This window comes from Xyrauchen texanus, chromosome 23, assembly GCF_025860055.1.
Source record: "Xyrauchen texanus isolate HMW12.3.18 chromosome 23, RBS_HiC_50CHRs, whole genome shotgun sequence".
Taxonomy (NCBI): domain Eukaryota; kingdom Metazoa; phylum Chordata; class Actinopteri; order Cypriniformes; family Catostomidae; genus Xyrauchen; species Xyrauchen texanus.
In genome coordinates, this window is record NC_068298.1 from 39,146,900 (window position 1) to 39,169,244 (window position 22,345).

Consider the following 22,345-nt stretch of genomic DNA (forward strand, 5'->3'; position numbering starts at 1 on the left):
CCAGGTCTCCGCCCCCCTTCGTGGGCGTACATTTTTCCACAGTACACGGCCAACATGCCCATTCCCTGCGCGAAGAAATCGCCTCCCTTCTATTAAAGGACGCGATAGAGCCTGTCCCTCCAACCGAAACGAAGAAGGGTTTCTACAGCCCTTACTTCGTTGTAACCAAGAAAGGCGGTGGCTTACGACCGATCTTGGAACTGCGAGTTTTCAATCGGACCTTGTCCAAACTCCCGTTCAAAATGCTCACCCAGAAACAAATTCTATCTGGCGTCCGGCATCTAGATTGGTTCGCAGCGGTAGACCTGAAGGACGCGTACTTCCACGTCTCAATTCGCCCTCAACATCGACCCTTCCTATGGTTCGTGTTCGACGGCCAGGCATATCAGTACAAAGTCCTCCCCTTCGGCCTTTCTCTGTCCCCTCGCGTCTTCACGAAAGTCGCAGAGGCAGCTCTTGCCCCGCTCCGAGAAGCCGGCATACGCATACTCAATTACCTCGACGACTGGCTCATACTGGCCCACTCCCCGAGAGTTACTATGGCGCACACAGAGACCAGGTGCTCAGCCACCTCAGCCGTTTGGGGCTTCAGGTCAACTGGGAAAAGAGCAAGCTCTCCCCGGTCCAAAGCATCTCTTTTCTCGGTCTGGAGTTAGACTCAGTCTCAATGACAGCACGTCTCTCCAACGAGCGTGCTCAGTCAGTGCTGAAATGCCTCGCTTCCTTCAAGCCAGGCCGCGCCTCTGGGGTTGATGCATATGAGACCACTTCAGCACTGGCTCCGGACTCGAGTCCCGAGACGAGCATGGCGCCGTGGCACGCACAACGTAAAAGTTACCTATGCCTGCCGCCAAACCTTCAAACCCTGGACAGACCTCTGCTTTCTAAGGGCAAGAGTACCAGCAGGTGTCCCAACGCGTTCTGGTCACAACCGACGCCTCCAAATTGGGTTGGGGCGCCGTGTGCAACGGGCGCGCAGCTGCAGGCCGGTGGAACCGAGGCCCGCTGCGCTGGCACATCAACTGCCTAGAGCTGCTGGCTGTTTTTCTGGCCCTGCAGAAGTTTCTCCCATTAATTCGGAACAAACACGTCCTAGTCAGGACAGATAGCACCACGGTCGTAGCCTACATAAACCGCCAAGGCAGAGTACGCTCCCTCCACATGTCACAGCTCGCCCGTCGTCTCCTCCTTTGGAGTCAGCAGCGACTCAAGTCACTGCGCGCCACTAACATCCCCGGCAACCTCAATGTGATAGCGGACGCGCTGTCAAGACAAGGCTTGCCTGGCGGAGAGTGGAGGCTCCACCCCCAGTCGGTCCAGCTGATTTGGGACAGGTTCGGCAAGGCTCAGGTAGACCTGTTTGCCTCCCAAGAAACCTCCCACTGCCCGCTCTGGTATGCCCGGAAAGAGGCTCCCCTCAGGGCAGACGCGTTGGCACACAGCTGGCCTGCGGGGCTGCGCAAGTACGCATTTCCCCCAGTGAGCCTTCTTGCACAGGTGCTATGCAAGGTCAGGGAGGACGAGGAGCAAGTCATTCTGGTAGCCCCTTACTGGCCCACCCCACTCCACCAGGAGTGTTGTGTCCTCATGGGCACTGGCTAGGGGCACTGCCCTAGCAGACATTTGTAGAGCAGCGGGCTGGGCAACACCTAACACTTTTGCGAGATTCTACAATCTCCGAGTTGAGTCAGTATCGTCCCGTGTTTTCTCAGGTACCAAGCCCGTAGAACTCGGTAGCACGCCCACGATCTGACCGGGTGAATTGCTTGCACCTAGCCCCCTTCCCCCTAACCAGGGGAAACAGTGCGCCTTCATTCCCAGGAGATCCCAGGTTTGGGACACTGGTTGATTCCTCCCTAGCCCTCATGGGTCGCAGTTCAGCGGAGGAACTCGCCGACCCAAGCCACTGCGGGTACCACAAGCTACCTTATAGGAGCACCTATACATTTATACCAGTACAGGGTACCGCAAGCTACCCTGTACTGGTATAGGTGCTCCACAGGTAAGGCCTCCTTCGGACTCCCCCTGTGTGAAACACCACGGTTCTGTCCCCTCTGGCGAGCGGACTCCCGTGTTTCCCTTAGGCAGTCACGGCTGCCTCGGTTGCCGTGCTGTATGTTCCCCCCTCTATGAGGCTGGATCCACCACCGCACCAACTTTTCCACATAGACCCTAAGTCAGGCCTCTGATGGTTTTGCCACTTAAACTTGCCTCCCCTCTCGGGTAGGCGTGGCCTCCGCAGGGTCTTCTCCGCCCTGAATAAGGGCTAAGACCCCCTTCCCTCAATGCGTGTAAGGGCCCCGGCCTTAGTCGCTCTATGCAAGAAACATAGAGAGAAAAGAGGCCCGGCCAGGCTTGGCCCGTTCCCAGGTTGGCGGCCAGCACCTTGTTCCCCCTTCCAGGGTAATGATAAGGAATCCTGATGGCTTAAATGGGGCATTGGGGAAGGGTACGTGCAGCCTGATACAGTTGGTCGTCCTGCACGTAAGAATACCTCGCTCCTGTATCAGCAGTTCACGTACACGGCTCAGCGCATGGCACTTTTATAAGTGGACCCCTAGTGTCGCTTCTCTGACACAACATGGAGAGAGCGACAGAAGGGGAACGTCTAGGTTACGTATGTAACCTCTGTTCCCCGATGGAGGGAACGAGACGTTGTGTCTCCCCTGCCACGTCGCTGAGCCGAGCCACTGTTGTTGCCGGACTATTTCCGGCTCCTCAGAAAAATCTTGAATGAACTCCCGTATTTGCATACGTAACCTAGACGTTTCACATTGTGAGAATTTGTAAGGAGTAGTTGCAGAGATGAGACGGGAGATGTTGGATCTAATTGCAGGCTTTTAACGAAGATGATGAAACAAACGTGAACTCAAATAACAAACAAGAACTGAAAAAGAGGGAACAAAACTAGAGGGTACTTATACACATACGAGGGCTAATGAGGGAATGGAGCTGGCTGCAACTGGGGAACAACTTCAGTGGCCATGAGCACTGGCAGTGACTGGGGAACAACCTCCGTGGCCGTGAGCGCTGGCAGCGACAGGGGAACAACCTCTGTGGCCGTGAGCACTGGCAGCGACTGGGGAACAACCTCCGTGGCCGTGAGCACTGGCAGCAACTGGGGAACAACCTCCATGGCCGTGAGCACTGGCAGCGACTGGGGAACAACCTCCGTGGCCGTGAGCACTGGCAGCGACTGGGGAACAACCTCCGTGGCCGTGAGCACTGGCAGTGACTGGGGAACAACCTCCGTGGCCGTGAGCACTGGCAGCGACTGGGGAACAACCTCCGTGGCCGTGAGCACTGGCAGCGACTGGGGAACAACCTCCGTGGCCGTGAGCACTAGCAGCGACTGGGGAACAACCTCCGTGGCCATGAGCACTGGCAGCGACTGGGGAACAACCTCCGTGGCCGTGAGCACTGGCAGCAACTGGGGAACAACCTCAGTGGCAGTGAGCACTGGCAGCAACTGGGGAACAACCTACATGGCTGTGAGCACTGGCAGCGACTGGGGAACAACCTCCGTGGCCGTGAGCACTGGCAGCAACTGGGGAACAACCTCAGTGGCAGTGAGCACTGGCAGCAATTGGGGAACAACCTATGTGGCTGTGAGCACTGGCAGCAACTGGGGAACAACCTACGTGGCTGTGAGCACTGGCAGTGACTGGGGAACAACCTCCGTGGCCGTGAGCACTAGCAGCGACTGGGGAACAACCTCCGTGGCCATGAGCACTGGCAGCGACTGGGGAACAACCTCCGTGGCCGTGAGCACTGGCAGCAACTGGGGAACAACCTCAGTGGCAGTGAGCACTGGCAGCAACTGGGGAACAACCTACGTGGCTGTGAGCACTGGCAGCGACTGGGGAACAACCTCCGTGGCCGTGAGCACTGGCAGCAACTGGGGAACAACCTCAGTGGCAGTGAGCACTGGCAGAAATTGGGGAACAACCTATGTGGCTGTGAGCACTGGCAGCAACTGGGGAACAACCTACGTGGCTGTGAGCACTGGCAGCGACTGGGGAACAAACTCCGTGGCCGTGAGCACTGGCAGCGACTGGGGAACGACCTCTGTGGCCATGAGCATGGATAGTGCTTGGGGAGCAGGAGCCCTTCTTCTCCTCTGCTTCCGGACTACCATGAGCACAGCTGTGGGAGGCTTGAATGGCAGAGTCATGTTATGAGTATATTTTCAGTTATGAGGCCATTGTAGAAATGTACTATTCACAGTGAGTCATGATTAATTTAATCCATGAGTGACAGTGTCCAATAACAGGGCAGTTTCTGAGATTAAGGGAGTAGTATTCAGCTAGTTATGTGATTCTAAAATGGCAGCCCTCGTGAGGGCGCCCCCGCCCTATTTAGAATAAAACAGAATTTTATAAGGTTACTGATCCTGATTACTGAAGTCTTTATCTCATGTGAGTGGTCAGGATTTTATACATATGTTTCAAAATGACTATTAATTTCTTTTTGGGGTTCAACTTCTTAATGAGGGAAAAAAATGCACCTTTAATATAATTACTGATAAAGAAATTCTGAAACATTAAAATATTCAAAACACCTTATTAACTGCATAGCAACACACTGGCAACCATCCACAACACCTTAGAGCTGTGTCGGCAACTTCTGCAATGGAAAACACCACTCATGTTTTATTCAGAAAATGAAAAGATCTAGTTTATAATCATTTGCGGTTTTCAAGAACCTAGCCAGCTGCATATGGAAGCAGTATTTTAAGGCATCATAAGTGATCTTCTGACATGTAGACCGCTCCAACCTTGGCAGAATAGCTATGCCTTCAAATATACCTGTTTTTAGACAATTTTTAAGACAGGATGTATCCATCATGGTGAAAAATAAATACAAAAATGTTATTCATTTACAAAACATTTGGAACCCTCTTGCAACTCTGCACCATATAGCGCTTCTCTCACGAGGTGCACAGGAAAGGAGCTTATTTTACCCAATATTTGTATTTAATGTGTTTCTATGCTTTTTAGAGTATCAATGTTTTAGCTTAGCAACATGCTAATGTCAAACTCTAAGGAATTTAAGGAATTGTGAGTCGAGTCTGTTGTGCTGACTGCTGTGCTGAGTGTCTGCCTTTATAGAGAATCCCAAATCGGTCACTTAGGAGGTACAGTAAGGATGCTGCCTTTGTAGGCAGTGAGTCAGCTCAGTTAGAGCAGTCTTGCTTTACTAAAATGTCTCTTTCTCCCTCTTGGTTTTTAATCAAGTTCACCTGAATAATTCCATCATGCCCAGCTTGACTTTTGGATCATTTGCAGAAAACCTGCTTCTTAGAGTCTCCCTCTCTTATTCTCTCTACGTCTCTATGGGGCTGTTAGTGGGTGTCTTAGAAACCCTTCCAGAGTGTGGGGGATCAGAAACAGAGACGGCATGGAGGATATATATATATATATATATATATATATATATATATATATATATAGAGAGAGAGAGAGAGAGAGAGAGAGAGAGAGAGAGAAAGAGAATTAAGAAAGCCAGAGAGAGAGAGAGAGAGAGGGAGGGAGGGAGGGAGGGAGGAAGAGATGGTGATGATGTTCTCAAAGGAGGACAGGAGCGGAGGGATCGTGCAGACAGGCTCATGGATGTGCAGTCAGTTTCTGCTCAGAGTGTGTTTCTGTTTGATGTATGGATATCTCCTCCATAAATGCAATATGTGTGATTCTTCATAAGGGAACATCTCATTAGGTCTTTGGCACACATTTGTGATTGGCCCACGCTGCATAAGGGATTGGCAGCTATGCGGAGAAACACTGGTCATTCAAACCTGATCGCGATGTCTACAGTATATGCAGAGACATGTATAGGTGTTTTATCAACTTTGGGCAATGACATGTCCTGGGGATTTTTTTTTGTTTTTGTTTGTTTGTTTGTTTTTTATGAATGTCCCATTAAAACTGAAACTTGGAGATTTACTTATGGTACTTTTCAAATGTCTTTTATGAACAGATTTGACTGTTTCAGCCTTGTCCCAGACCCAGACTTTCAATATTAAACTATAAAAATCCATTATAAAAATACAAATTATAATATGTTAAAACTATGATCATCTAAACAAAGAGTGAAATAAACATAAACCATTTGAATATTTATTCTGTAAAAATTATTCCTATCAAATTTTCAAAAATTACGATCGAGGTGTCCACTTCACCAAACAATGTTGCTCCTTATAAAGTTTTTTAATAGTTAGTGTATAATCAAGTTGTAACGGTTACCCTGTCTTGTCCCTCTGTTGCCCTTTGTTTGTGATTTTGTCACTTTTGGTATTCCTTAGTTTTCACTTTTGTCACGCTTGTACCTCCATAGTCTTGTGTTCGTCTGCTTCGTTACTCAAGCATAACACAAGTCAGCCAAAAGTGTCAGTGAAGAGTATGCTTGAGATGAAATATGAGACAAGTGAGGTTTAAAGAAAACAATAAAAATTCAAAGTATCACTTTTGAGCAGAATATTTTTATTGGGCGTCATTCCAAATCAATCTGTAATTTTTCCAAATTATGCTAATAGTGTGAACATATTATTTCATTGTATTTAGGATACATAAAATGTTAGCTTTGAAATTAGCCTTAGCAAGACAAAGGAATTGGCCATTTTATTTCAAAAATGTAAAAAGATCAAATAAAAATGTCATTTCTATCATCACTTCCACTGCAGAAATATTGCGTGTTGGCTCATACAAGAATGCACAACTTTTACTCCCAGAGTGAAAAACTAAATGAACCAACAAACTACAGAATGTTATTAAAAAAAATTCAAAAGTTAAACCCCTCACCCAAATCCTTAACCTAACCATGATTTAAATAGGAAAATCACTATTGTGTACAACATAAGAAAACATCAGGGTCTGGAACTGGATGAGGGAAGCGTATTACAAGTTATTGACATCCATCATTTGTAGTGCATAAATAAATATGGAATGACTATGTTCAATGGGTGTAAATTGCACCCACCACACGTCACAGCTGTAATGGTGTCGAATGTAAAGATGGTGGGCATGTGAATAATAATGAATAAAGCTTAATATAAAGGTTTATTTCCTCGAGTAATTTGGCCATGGTGAAGGTCTGAGAGTTGAGAGAAAGATCAAAAGTATATTTTTTCTTTCAATGGAAACACATATGTCACAAACATGTTCTGATAAACTGCCATGAATGTCCACGTCTATTTAAAGTTCTTGTTATGATGGTTCTGTTTTGTGTGTCAGATGCGTACCCAATGACTGAGATGATCTACACCTGGACCAAAGGCCCTCAGCATTCAGTGGAGGTCCCACCTGAGTCATCTAGTCTGGTCCAGTATGACCTGATTGGACAGACAGTGTCCAGTGAAACTGTGAAGTCCATCACAGGTACAGATACACACTCACAATTACACACAAAAACAGTGTTGTTTGGTGCAGATATTTGCATTATTTAATGTCAACATGAATAATCAAAACTGACCCTATTTACTGTCTTAATCCTTGAATGCATGGGTAGATAAACCATATGGGCAACTGGGCACATGCTCAAGGGCACCATGTCCAGGGGGGCACCACCTGAAGGCATTTGTTAAATTTTTATTTCAATGGTCATTAAAGTTTCTGGCATCATGAGTCAGGTGTAAATTATCGTCTAGAGGTCCGGACGGCTACCAAAACAGCATGTTGACAGAGCTGCCACGTGGTACCCACTACTTTCCTCAGCGCTGTCCAGGATGGGCCAATCACAGTTGTTTATTACTGGATGATGATTTTAACTGTATTTATGCTTTCATTAGATAGTGCTGAGGTGGGTTTCCATTCACAGGCATGAATCCTTACAATTACCAGTTTTTATATAAATCAATAAAAAATAATATAAAATACTATCCAGTGTAAAATATATCTAAAACTTTCTGAGAGATTTAAATGGAGGATTTGGTTTTCTGAGCCATCAAGCTCCCCCTGCAGGAAGAAAACTATATGTCTAAAAAGCACAGAGAGTGGCTGACAACATGTGCTTTTTGGTCTGTTTCTCACACAAAATACAGAACAGAATATATATGTTCTTATTTACTTATTTTTATGTTGCTGTTACACATAAGCTACACACAAGTTACACACATATATTTTCTCTGGCAATTGAGTCTAAATAGATGCACAACTTACATCATTTCAATGGTAGACCAAAATGACAATAGCAAAATCATACTGTTCAGGTGTTACACTTGCTATAGTTTACTTCCATGTGTCTTCTTTTTCAATAGCAATGTCAAATATCAATTAATCAATCGTTGAAACATCAGCACCACCATGAGTAACAAACAGTATGTAAAATATGTAGGCTATGTGTTCACGCATACGGGATATTGATAACTCACCATCAGAAAATCAACATGATATATTAATCATTTGTGTATAAATAGCATTTGTCTAGTAATAAACAAAGAAATAGATATCCTGGGATATTAAAGTTATATAGATATAAAATAATAATAATAAATCTGATTTATGAAAGTGCTGAAATATATTACAACACTATTACATATGTCTGATCACTAACAACCCTATATAGAGTGGCATTCAAATGTTTGGGCACCCCTGGCCAACATTTCTGTTGCTGTGAATAGTTAAGTGAGTAGAAGGTGAATTGATCTTCAAAAGGCATACATTTAAAGATGAAACATTCTTTTCAATATTTTAAGCAAGATAACTGTATTATTTTTGTTTTGCACAATTTTCCTCAGTTCATAATGTAATTAAGAAATAGCAGTTAACAGGAACGGTGGAGGTCAAGTTGAGGTCTCTCAGAGAGAACTGCTCGTAGGATTGCTAGAAAGGCAAATCAAAACTCCTGTGTGACTGCAATAGACCTTAAGGAAGATTTAGCAGACTCTGGAGTAGTGGTGCACTGTTCTACTGAGCAGCGACACCTACACAAATATGAACTTCATAACATTCATGAGCAGAAAACCTTTCCTGCGTCCTCGCCACAAAATTCAGCTTCAGACGTTTGCAAATGAACATCTAAACAAGCCTGATGCATTTTTGGAAACAAGTCCTATGGACTGATGAAGTTAAAATAGAACTTTTTGGCTGCAATGAGCAAAGGTATGTTTGGAGAAAAAAGGGTGCAGAATTTCATGAAAAGAACACCTCTCCAACTGTTAAGCACAGGATCATGCTTTGGGCTTGTGTTGATGCCAGTGGCACAGGGGAACATTTCACTGGTAGAAGGAAGAATGGATTAAATTTAATACCAGCAAATTCCAGAAGCAAACATCACACCATCTGTAATAAAGCTGAAGATGAAAAGAGGATTGCTTCCACTACAGGATAATGATCCTAAACACACCTCAAAATCCAGAATGGACGACCTCAAGCGGCACAAGCTGAAGGTTTTGCCATGGCCCTCAGAGTCCCTGATCTAAACATCATTGACAATCTGTGGATAGACCTCAAAAGAGCAGTGTACGCAAGATGGCCCAAGAATCACAGAACTAGAAGCCTTTTTCAAGGATGAATGGTTGAAAATCCCCCAAACAAGAACTGAATGCACAAAAAGCGTTTACAAGATGTGATACTTGCCAAAAGGGCTGTTACGAAGTACTGTCCATGCAGGGTGCTCGAACTTTTGCTTCAGGCCCTTTTCCTTTTTTAGTTTTTTTGAAACTGTTAAAAAACTTTTTTTGAAAAGTTAAATTGCTTAAAATATTAAAGAAATGTGTCATCTTTATCTTATGCTTTTTGGAAATCAGGCCATCTTCCGCTCGTTTAGCTATTCAGAAATTTTGATCAGGGATGCCCAAACTTTTACATGCCTATGTACTTTTAGTAATTAGCCATTTATTTATTTTTTTTCCACAATTTCTGCATTTATTTATTGTTTCACTATTCATAAGAGAAATGTTGAGGAATACTAAAGAGGTGAGGGCATAACTCCAAATGGATCAATTAAAGGGGGTGGAATGAGGTTCCAGCTCACTAAAGACCCAAAATATGCATTTAAGAAAAAGGGAAAAAAGAAATCATAATCTTTCATCATAATGTAATAAAATTGTGGCACCACTTAAACAACTTTCCCCTCAAACCACCTATATCCATTCTGCTATGTAGCGCCCACTTTCTTTTAACAATCCTGTCAATTTCAGATGGGTAAATTCAAGTCCACACACTTTTTCTCCATGAATAACCTGTTTAATGCAGAAAAGTCACATTTTTGGAAGTAAAATGTTGACTTTAAGAACTGCTTTCCAAAAATGATTACTCATATGGCAGTATTTACATTTTAATAGTCTAAAATCGTCAAAGATTTTATATATTATCCCGGTTAGCATTTTCATATCCAGTTTTTCTCCCCAGTGGGTTCAAATAAATATGCAATCTTAAATCTGCTCTTCAAAGATCTTTGGCCACGTTACAGATAAGTCCATCTACTAAAAACACATATGTTGAGAGAGACCTGGTCTGTATCCAAGTCACCTGATCAGTGGATACAGAGAATATTTGATATCAATGTCTACTGTAGATTAAAAGAAAAAAACTATTTTTACTCATGACTCTTGCCAAATATCAGCTTAAACTTAAAGGTCATTGTGGATAGTTTCAAATAGGCTTATTTATTTTTTTTAGAACATATCAGTTAACCCCTACGATATTGAGTGTCTCAATGAAACAGATGGTAAAAAGATAAATAAAAAAATTTGTTCTGATCAGAATGACATAAGAGGTTTAGAGTTTTTAGCTTTGTTTTGATTACTGGAGTATTATTTTCATGTTCGGCTGCAAGCCTGATTCTATTCAAAATAAAATGAATCTGCCAGCGCAGCTTAACAACAGCCAGAAAAACTTTGCTATTCAGCTAAAATAAGTTTGCCGTTTTGACAGTCTGTTACTCTGACCTTGTGCCTTCACGTGTCTGCGGTCAGGATAATAAGTCACTTCCTTTTTGTTCTGCTCTTTCAGGTGAATATGTTGTGATGACGGTGTACTTCCACTTGAAACGGAAAATGGGCTATTTCATGATTCAGACGTACATTCCCTGCATCATGACCGTAATCCTTTCCCAAGTGTCTTTCTGGATAAATAAGGAATCTGTTCCCGCCAGAACAGTCTTTGGTATGTGCTACTCTCATCTTCTGCACTTTTCATTTTCATGCAAATATAGAGAAAATAGATATTTCTTCTGTCATCTTAATCATCATCTGTCTCTCTCTCTCTCTCTCCTTCTCATTTTTCTTTTCCTGTCTTTCTGTTTTATGCTATCTATCTACACTGTACAAATCATATCTGCTAAAATATAAACAAAGTTTAAATGCTGCCTTAAAGTTTTAAGTAAAATACAAGTCATGCCAGTTACAGCTTGCAGTAGTAACATGTTTATAGCATTTTTTGATTACATTGAATTTGCGTTACTGATTAACAAAATTGAGTTGAAACTCTGAAAACTCTGAAAATGTGGAAATGACAGAAATTATTGAGACAAATTACATAAATGGATCCATCCATCCATCCATGTTTTTTCATCAATCCATATTTTTTATCCATCCATACATCATTGCATTGATTCAGCCATCTATCCATCAATCTGTGTATCTTTTTCATCCATCATCTGCCAATCCATTCATCCATCCATCTGTGCATCAATTCATCCATCCATTAATCCATCCATCCATTCATCCATCTTTTTCATCCATCATCTGCCAATCCATTCATCCATCCATCCATCCATCCATCTTTGCATCGATTCATCCATCTATCCATCAATCTGTATATATTTTTTCATCCATCATCTGCCAATCCATTCATCCATCCATCCATCTGTGCATCAATTCATCCATCCATTCATCCATTCATCCATCCATCCATCCATCCATTCATCCATCTTTTATCATCCATCCATCCATTGTTTTTTATCATTCAGCTGAAAGCTGTTCAATTACATGATGTGCCAATTAATGAACCGAACTTATCGCAATTAATCTTATTTATCAGTAATAAATAAGATAGGCCCCCAAATAAATTTCATTAAAATAATTATAAAAATTATATATTATAATATAAAAATAATAATTCTTATTATATAAATACATAAAATTTGTAGTCTACTTATTGTTTGTTTTATGTCCGTAACATGAGCATGTTATTGGCCTATATTTGACAGCAATCTATTTTGCAACTGAGTTTGTCAGTCTATTACAGGAAGTGTTCTTCTGGAGCGTTGCATTTTGTTTGGATTGCGTCTCAATGTCCTGTGTCAAGTTAAACATAGTTTAAAACTTTTAAAAACACGACTTGAGATCCCTGTATTCTGATGTGCTCAGTCAGCTGTATTTTAGCACAATTTGTTTTAGCAAATATTTTTTTTTTTACATGTTATTTTTAATGTAATTAATCACACTTTATTAACATGTTAAATCAACAGCCCAAATATATATATATATATATATATATATATATATATATATACACACACACTGGTGGCCAAAATCTTTGAATAATTTACTGATTTTGCTGGTTCAACAGTAAAGAGAAGACTCAGTGGTGCAGGTCTTATGGGAAGAATTGCAAAGAAAAAGACACTTGTGAAACAGAAAAACGAAAGGTTAGAGTTGGCAAAGAAACACAGACATTGGACAACAGATAATTGGAAAAGAGTGTTATGGATCTTTTGTGGGATCAGCTAGACTGTAAGGTGCGTGAGAAGTGCCCGAAAAGACAGTCACATCTATGTCAAGTGCTACAGGAAGTGTGTGGTGAAATGTCACCTGAGTATCTGGACAAACTGACACCTAGAATGACAAGAATCTGCAAAGCTGGCATTGCTGCACGTGGAGGATTTTTTTAAAGAGAAATCTTTGAAGTTCTGAAAAAAAATTTCAAATTGTAATAGTACATTTACACGTTATTAATGTTCTGACTAAACATTGTGATCAGTTGAATTCCACTCTGGTGAATAAAGTGTGTGTGTGTATATATATATTTAGGGTTGGAGAGTAACAGAATACATGTAATGGGAATACATATTTAAAATACGCAATATAAGTAACTGTATTCCACTACATTTAAATAATTGGTCATTAGAACAGATATATTCAGAAAGTTTTTTGATTACTGAAGAGATTACTTTGCATTTTATTGTCATTTGTTTAATTTAATATTTGGTCCTTTCAGAAGGAAAACATTTCTACATATAAATGATGATCCAAAGTGTATTTGAACAGCGGTGAAACACTTTCTTATGATGTGTTACATTCATACGAGCAGACAGAGAAGTACGTTTGAAGTATGTTTGGAGCAGAAGAAATAGAAATAATCCTTGTGTAAATTGTCAGCTTTACGCTAAGCTAAAATGCTATTTCTATCTATTTTACATGCACATGTTACCAGACACCATCATATTTTTATATCAAGAAAATTAACATTGGATCATAATTTCTTTTTTTCTAGTAAGACCTTTGATATTAGGGCAAAAAGTTTATTCTTGATAATAATTTTTGTATTGTTTTCCTGTAAAAAATCTAAAAATCCTTTAAACAAGATCAGTTTGATTAATCTTGTTTTAGAATTAACACTGCATAAGATATTCAGGTTTTTCAGAGAATGTATTTTTAACATGTGTGTTTTGTCTTACTGTACTGGCAGAGTTTTTATAGTCAAAACAAGTGAAAAAATCTACCAGTGCTGAAGAAGTAATCCAAAATATATAGAATACGTTACTGACCTTGAGTAATCAAACAGAATATGTTACAAATTACATTTTACAGCATGTATTCTGTAATCTGTAGTGGAATACATTTTAAAAGTAATCCTCCCAACCCTGTAAATATATATACAATGATGAGGTTGGATATGTGTGTGTGTGTGAGAGAGAGAGAGAGAGAGAGAGAGAGAGAGAGAGAGAGAGAGAGAGAGAGAGAGAGAGAGAGAGATGGAGCGTGTATGATCACCTGTTACCACTCCTAAGCAGAGATGCTGTCAGCTTTCTGAAAATCAGCTTGCTCAGTGGAAAAATAGTGTCCAAGTTGGGGTATTTCTACCTATTTCACAGTAGCCGGTGCACAAGAGTCGATCACTATAGAAACCGCAATGTCCTCTGCCATTTTAAACAGCACGCATTGTGTAATTAATCAGTCTGTTGTGTCTCTCAGCTGTGATGAGCTGTAATGCTGAAGTTGTTTGTTTAGTAGTGTAGTAAGTGATCACAAAGACCTGTTGTATGTAAATGGCTGATGTGGATTCATTTCACATCAACTAACTGGCTCATATTACACACAAAAATTATCATTTGCCACCACCTGCTGGCTAACTTATGTAATGTAAAAAAAACATTAAAACAGTAGTTCTGAACACATCTGCACTGCACTTACACTTTAGTTTAGAATGGCACGAACACAAGCGGAGTGATACACCCACAGTGAAGCGTCCGAGTGCTGATGGTGTCAGACCATCAGTGCTCATGGAACGTCTGTCATCAAATCAGATTCGAGGACCGGAACTAACTGTTGTATGTATATATATATACACCAAAAATCATTCATGCAATTATCTAATCAGTCAATCATGTGGCAGTAGTGTAGTGCTTAATCATATAGATATGGGTCAGGAGCTTCAGTAAATGTTCATATCAACCATCAAAATTGTGTTTTGCCAGATTGTTGGTGCCAGATGGGTTGGTTTGAGTATTTCTGTAACTGCTGATCCCCTCAATTTTCACACACAACAGTCTCTAGAATTTACTCTGAATGGTGCCAAAACAAAAAACATCCAGTGAGCGGCAGTTCTGCTGATTTTTTTTTTGTTTTTATAAATGTTTTTTTCATTAAAGTGTCTACCAAATAAATAATTTCACACTGCTACACCACCTTCAACTTTCCGCTGGCTTGTTCGTTTCCAATCCGAGATATCACTGTTAACACAAAGTATGTGCATGATCAATTTTAAACACCCTTATTTGTTATGACCTTACCTGTCTGATACAAGCTACTAAACAACAGAAACACACATGCATACATCTTCATATCCTCACAATCATTGTCACGCCTCCTGTTTCTTTCCCAACTTCACCTGGGGCACTTGAGATGCTGAGAATAGCATGCTCTCATTCTGCACTGGAAAAGTGTACCAATGACCCACCTTCAGATGGCTACTAACATAGCTGTCCGCTTGGACCCGGGCCAGAGGACTGAATCGTCATGTCCTAGAAGGAAGTGTGTATTAGTGATGGGGTTTCTGGGGAATGACAGTATGGTTTTGTGATAGCCAGTGCACTTCCAGAACAAACACAGCAGGAGAACACTGTGATCTGTTCTGGGATGGGTTCCATTTTTCACTCTCTCTAAACATATCTCTAGTACCAGTGTGATCTCATGAAAATTAAATGACTGTGGTTGAAGACGCACTTCTGTGTGTCATGGTCAAAATCAGACCTTACTGTGCAAGCTGATAGAAGAAAAGCCCCAGCAAGCCACATGAGCAAGTAGCATTTTCAGAGAAAAAACTCTCGAAGTGCACAAGTAACCACCTTATTTGCAAAACTGAGCCATTTACAGAGAGAGATGTAAGTTGATTGGCTACCCGATTACAAATCAAAGGACCAATCAGCTGACACCATGCGGGCCGATTGGCTTAACATGTCACATGTGAGCGAGCTGACTGGCTAACGGCTAACAAGTCAAAGAACTTATCAGCTTGCACCAAAAAGAGTTACATGGCTGAACTTTGGATATGTTTGCAAGTGTGCATGACTGTTTATGTTTTAACGTCAAAGCAGAGATTAATCTAATTATTTGAAATCAAACGTAAACATACTTTTCTTGCATTGTCAAATTTTTGGAACAAGCTGATTTTTGGTTATCAACATATTGGTGTACACTCCAAGGCATCACATCTGCCATGATGTATCTTCTTAAGCCAGGTTTGAATATGCACAAATGCGGAAACAATTGAAGAAATAAATGAACAGAGGTTTAGAGCAAAATGAGGTTGAAGGAATGATAAGTTTCATTTTTGGGTGGACTATGCCTTTAACTTAAAGAATACTTGCTGCCAGTTTATCCTGTGACCCATTTTTTGGCCCATGTATCATATTTCCGAGTGAAACTGGACATTCAACAAGAAATAAGTGTTGGGCAGGACGTCGTTTATCCATCAGGAATTGCTAGGATGGTGAAAAGCTGATGGTGTCATGAGAGGGTTTTTTATAAACCGTGACGTGCCCTGTAACCCCTTTGCTGGTCTTGTTATCTCTCTTTGCTCATTTTAGCAACCAATCACAAGAGTACCTAACTTGTCTCCACCAATGAGCAGGAAAGAAAAGTTCTCCCAGCTCTGTAGAATCTGCAGAGAAATAGAAGCAAAACATATCCAGCACCTCTGGCTAAATGCAGCCTGTGATGTACCTATTGATCGTTCCACATCGCTTTGTATGTAGGCGTTTGTAAGTGCGCTGGGACTGTGTGAAGTTTTCCATGGAGTGTAGATTATTCTACCGAGGTGAGAGCTGATTTCATTGGCTGTTTAAACACTTGGTTTGATTTCTTGTTTTCCAAACCCGAGTTTAATGCTCTTATCACACTGTATTACATTTGGTTCTGTGTCACCATTATGAGTGTTAGCTGTATTTGCTTATCTCTAACAAATCTGGAGGAGAAGATGCCGGTTTCACTGTTTTTACATGTTTTAAGAAATGAAAGAAAGTTGACTGTTACGGCCCTGTTTCACAACAACCAAACACACCCCATTTTAATTTGTGCTTCATATGATCTAGCTTAAAAAGCGGCCTTTTATGTCCATATTCATTTTATGCATCTAAAGCCACTCACATACTCCATAATTCAGAGAGAATATGAATCGAGAGTGAGAGTGTGTTTGTCTTAGTACTGTACATAGATGCATGTGAGGGTGTTTATGTACAAGAGGTTTGTGTGTGTTTTCTTGTTTTATTAGTGTGTGCATGTAGGTGTATATGTATCAGTGTGAGTGGGGGGGAGATGGGATTCTGGCTGCTTCTGTCATTGTGTGTATGTGTGTGTTGGTGTATCCATGTGTGTGACTCAACGTCTGGCATGATCTCTTGTCTTTGGCAAGCTTTCGTTGCACCGAGAGAAAAACTCTTCCAACTGAAAAGGTTTGGGTTAAGAGTGAACTCCTGACTCCCCCTGCTGGTTCAAAGTATCAATGCTTGCTTTTGTAATTCCACCATTTCAGCAGGGATACAAACCAAAGCTGTTACCATTACTAATAATAGGGATGTGAATCATTTTTCTGTGATTAATCACGATTAAATTATAATGAATGATACATTTCAACAAACATATAAATAATCATACATATATTTACTTTATACTTTGTCTCAAAGGACTTGCAAGAAATTGGTAAGTCAGCATTTACTTTAATTATTAATATATGTACATTTAAATTTTTTCAGATAGTAACTTAGACACATTTTTACAGGTTTTAATTGTTGATACAAGTATATGTACACATGCCATAAAATCAGTGGACATGTTGTAATTACAATTTGGGCAAAATCTTCTGCCGTTTTCATGTGGAATTTTTTTAATAATAGGATCAAATGGGCAGATTAAGTTCATAACAAACTTTATTGTAAAGGGAAACTAAAGTTTTCTTTGCCAATGCATTATTAGACACAAAATTTTATTTGTTGAAGTTTAAAATCTCAAAACTATTATTTTCTCTGGCTGCCGTTCAGTGTCTTCAAGAATACCTCTCTGCAGTTTGCTGTACACCGGTACACCGGCCTCACCCGGGCGGTTTCGCATTCAGATGAAAGACTGTGAGCGTTTTCACGTGATGCGAAGAGATATGGCTGCCTGCCTGTATCACTCGCCACTTGCGGGTGAAATCTTCATTCTCCATACAGTAAAAAAGTGTTTTTTATGCGTGGGACATGCGTCGCGTGCACTGAATAAGTGTGCACTGCTTCACACAATCAGTTTCACTGCAAGGATGTGCAGTTGAGTTGAGCGTGTGTCTCCTGCAAATGTATATATGCCAATGCTAGCCACTGAAAGTGGAGGAAAGCATTGAAGTTTCGCCCATTGAACACTGTTAAAGATTTTCCCATTCAAAAAACAGTAAAGAAGTGGCAGCAGTGTTGCCAGCATATTACTGTAAAATGTACGGTATCTTGCTGTTGCTGACATTAACAGCTAGATCCTGTTTTTACAGCTACAGTATACAACTGTAATTTAGCTGTATATAACTTTCAAATGACATACTATCTACTGTTGTTGAAATTAACAGCTAAGTTCCCAGCAGGCATTGCGGCATGAAGAAATTACTTAGATTAAACTGACTATTTACTGGTTTATTTTTATGTTGTTTTTTTGCAGTCTAAGTTACTTGTATTTTAATGTTCAGCTTTACATTAAAGTATGTGTGGAGCGGAGGGGGGCGGGGCCGGGCTAGAATGTCGCACGCCCGGTCCCCAATCGGCCTGATGGGGCGCGGGAGGGATAAAGGCGGCCGGTGACGACGGTTCGAGAGAGAGAGAATTATGGACATGTCCGTCATGTGTGTTTATGTTTGTGCTTTTGTTTTGAGTTTAATTAAATTATTATTTATATTGACAAGCCGGTTCTCGCCTCCTCCTTGCCCATCTTTGTTAATTGTCACCTCTGTTGTGTTTTGTATGCCAAAAGTTGTGAATTCGACACAAATTGACTGGCTGGAAGAACATAATATAATAATAAAGAAGGTCCAAGGTGCTAGCACAAGTGAACATGAATCCCGATAATGGTGACTTCAAACAACACACAACTATAGATAACAAAACAACAACACTAATTAAACTAAGACTTCTATTAAGTCTATTTTTTTTTTTACTTTTTAGCACCAATGCATAACATACTGTACATACTTATTCAAGCACAAAGACTTATGGGTATTTCACAATTATAACCCACAATGCAGTGCTATACTTTTATTTTACTGTTTACAGGTTGTTGTTGTTTTTTTCACAAACAATACACTGTTCAATCCTGGCAAAATTCCTCCTTGAAAACATCCTTTCACCAAGATGATATCATGATCAAATGTTCATTTTCCCCTAATGCCTTGTATAGAACAGCTATTTACCATAGAGCTAGTCAATTCACAGTGAGCCTGCTCTTGATCTCCCAGAAACATTTTTAACAGCAAACTACTGTATTTAAGGATCATCCATTTTTTTTACAGTTTACAAAAGTGCCTAGGTTGGTTCCTGGCAGGAAGCAATTTTAAACATTGCCTGCGGAGGACAATGCGGAAAGTGTTGATGGGCACGTGTGAGCACCATTTTCCTGGTGTAATGTCCACAGAGGGGCACCAAAAGGGAGAATGCAACCTCCAAATCGTGCTCGTCACTCATTATGTGAACACGATTACGATTAAAAATAGATTTTTACCTATTGTCTTTGATACTATGGTTTGTCTGCTAGCATTAGATTCCTACCATTAGACTCAACAGAATTAAACCTCTCGAGTTCATTTACAGACATTACATGAAAATGGAATTCTCAGATAATAGTCTCATAAAATGCTGTCAACTTTTGCTGGTTAATGGAATAGTTCACCCCCTAATGACAATTGTAGTATAATTTTCTCACCCACATATCGTTTCAAAATAAATGGGGCTGTCAAGCTTCAAAAATGAGTATTCCATGAGGCTTGTGCACTTTAATCCAAGTCTTCGGAAGTCATGTGCTCTTTGTGTGGAGAACAGACCAAACTGTAATTCATTATTAACTGAAAATCCTACACTCTGTTCTCTAATTGCATTAGTTCTTGTGTTCAGTTCAGTAATGGCATGTCAAGACGAGATCCCATGGTTGACATTGTGATGTCTTGACTTAATTGGTTCACATAATTGATGTCAAACCTGAGATTTACTTGAAGGGATAGTTCACCCAAAAATGACAATTCTCTCCTAATTTACTCATCCTCATGCCATCACAGAATTTCTTTCTTCTCTTTCGAAGAATATCTCAGCTCTGTAGGTCCATACAATGATCAAAACTTTAAAGCTCAAAAAGCACATAAAGGCATCTTAAAAGTAATCCATAAAACCAGGGGCGGATTGGCCATAGGTAGAACTGGGACTTTTCCCAGTGGGCTGGCTGCCGGCCATCGCTCTGATGTCATGAAATCATTTGAGAGACTTGTGTTGGCCCACCTGAAGGACATCACTGGACACTTTCTAGATCCCCTTAAATTTGCTTATAGAGCAAACAGGTCTGTGGAGGATGCAGTCAACATGGGATTGCATCATATCCTGCAACATCTGGACAGACCAGGGACATATGCTATTCTCAGGACTAAATTACACCAACTCTTCCCAAGTCTATCCACTGGGATTACCAGCTTTTTACAGGCAGCAGAGTGAGACTAGAATTCACTTCCAGCACCTGTACAGTCAGCACTGGTGCCCCTCAGGGATTCAAGATGACGATGAGTCTGTATACAAAAAGGAGGTTGAACGGCTGGCTCACTGGTGTCGTCAAAACAACCTGGAGCTGAACATGCTCAAAACGGTGGAGATGATTGTGGACTTTAGGAGGAACACCCCAACATTGACCCTAATCACCATTCTAAACAGCACTGTGTCAGCAGTGGATTCATTCAGGTTCCTGAGCACTACCATCTCACAGGACCTGAAGTGGGAGACACACATTGTGAAAAAGGCCCAGCAGAGGTTTTACTTCCTTCACCAGTTGAGGAAGTTCAACCTGCCACAGGTGCTGCTGATACAGTTCTACACAGCAGTTCATTGAGTCCTCTGCACTTCAGTAACTGTCTGCAGCTACAAAATTGGATATCAGAAGACTACAAAGGACAGTTCGGAGTGTTGAGAGGATTATTGGTTGCCCCCTGCCCCCCCTTCAAGAACTGTACACTTCAGGAGTGAGGAAAAATCAAGAAAAATCACTCTGGACCCCACTCACCCAGCCCATTACCTTTTTGAACTGTTGCGTTCTGGCAGGCACTACAGAGCACTGAGCACCAGAACTGTCATGTTGCTGTGTTGTTGTGCATTGGAAGCTCCTGTCTCCAAGACAAATTCATTGTATGTGTAAGCATACTTGGCAATAAAGCTGATTCTTATTCTGATAAGTTGAGACAGGCTACCGCGATATGCCGAATGGCCACAACAGGCTAAAGAGGGCCGCAAAATGGCACTGCAACATGCCATAGGGGGCTGCGATATGCAGAAAAGGAGACAACTTTTCCCAGTCCGCCCCTGTATAAGACTCCAGTGGTTTAAACCTTTCACACGTATGATCCAACAGGTGTGATTACACTAGGCAAGACTCAGAGGCATATGATCAAACTGGTGCGATCTGCATTTGTGCTGCTGTTTACAAGCAAAAGAGGGATTGAAGCGGTTGTCATAATGAATCTGCTTCTCAAATATTCTTTTCAACATCACAACATTCAAATAATCACCAAATAATAGCAGAAATCTGTTACTGGATCTGACTGTTTTGATGCATTTTTGCATCATTTTTGTTTTCTGTCATCACACAAAGAACATATAAACTTCTTACATAATAAATCTGCAATGGCAAGATGTACAGTGAAAAAAGAGGTTACATTTTGGGAGATACACCTTGAACATTGTGCATTTTGCTTTAATACAGAACACAATGTGTGATGTACAAAACTGATGAAATGCATTTCATGACATGATGAATCACCAAATGAAATTTGGGATCGGTGTGTTCCCCTCGAGCATCTCTTCACTAAAATGAGGCACAATAGGTGTTCTGTGTGGGACCTCGTCATTTTGGCCAAAATGCAGGATGTCCTGGCTAAAACGGGCCCTAGCTGCATTCCACTGAAGACCACATTTCAATGTGTAGGTGGATGTGCGCTAAATACTAGCCCACAACCGTCACTCATTTCACACATAACTTATTTTATTAATGGCATTCATATAAATGTTATTTTTATCATACAAGAAATATTATACTATGAAAATTAATAATGTTGTTTTTTGATTTTGTCTTTGCCACAGGAATCACCACCGTTCTCACAATGACGACCCTTAGCATTAGCGCTCGCCATTCTCTGCCCAAGGTCTCGTACGCAACAGCCATGGATTGGTTCATAGCGGTCTGTTTTGCTTTTGTCTTCTCCGCCCTCATCGAGTTTGCTGCCGTGAACTACTTCACCAACGCGCAGGCGGAGAGAGCCACGAGAAAACAGGCCAAAGCCGCCGCTGCAGCTAGTGCTAAGAGCGCCACACCTTCAGGCAAAGCTAAAGACACAGAGGAGGTTCTGCAGGTGAGATGACACCACACAGGCAAAATATGTATTATAAAATCGATACATTTGGCTCTGAATTCTCATTGGATAAG

At 41.2% G+C, this 22,345-nt stretch overlaps 1 protein-coding gene across 2 annotated transcripts in view; it reads left to right on the forward strand.

Annotated features, from left to right (window-relative positions):
• gabra4 (gamma-aminobutyric acid type A receptor subunit alpha4) overlaps positions 1-22,345 on the forward strand; it is a 61,516-nt gene that overhangs the window by 14,976 nt on the left and 24,195 nt on the right. For both annotated transcript variants that reach the window (XM_052089154.1, XM_052089153.1), the window contains 3 exons: positions 7,230-7,373; positions 10,950-11,102; positions 22,003-22,271. In XM_052089154.1, the coding sequence (XP_051945114.1) occupies positions 7,230-7,373; positions 10,950-11,102; positions 22,003-22,271 (566 nt within the window). The remainder of the gene's footprint in view (positions 1-7,229; positions 7,374-10,949; positions 11,103-22,002; positions 22,272-22,345) is intronic.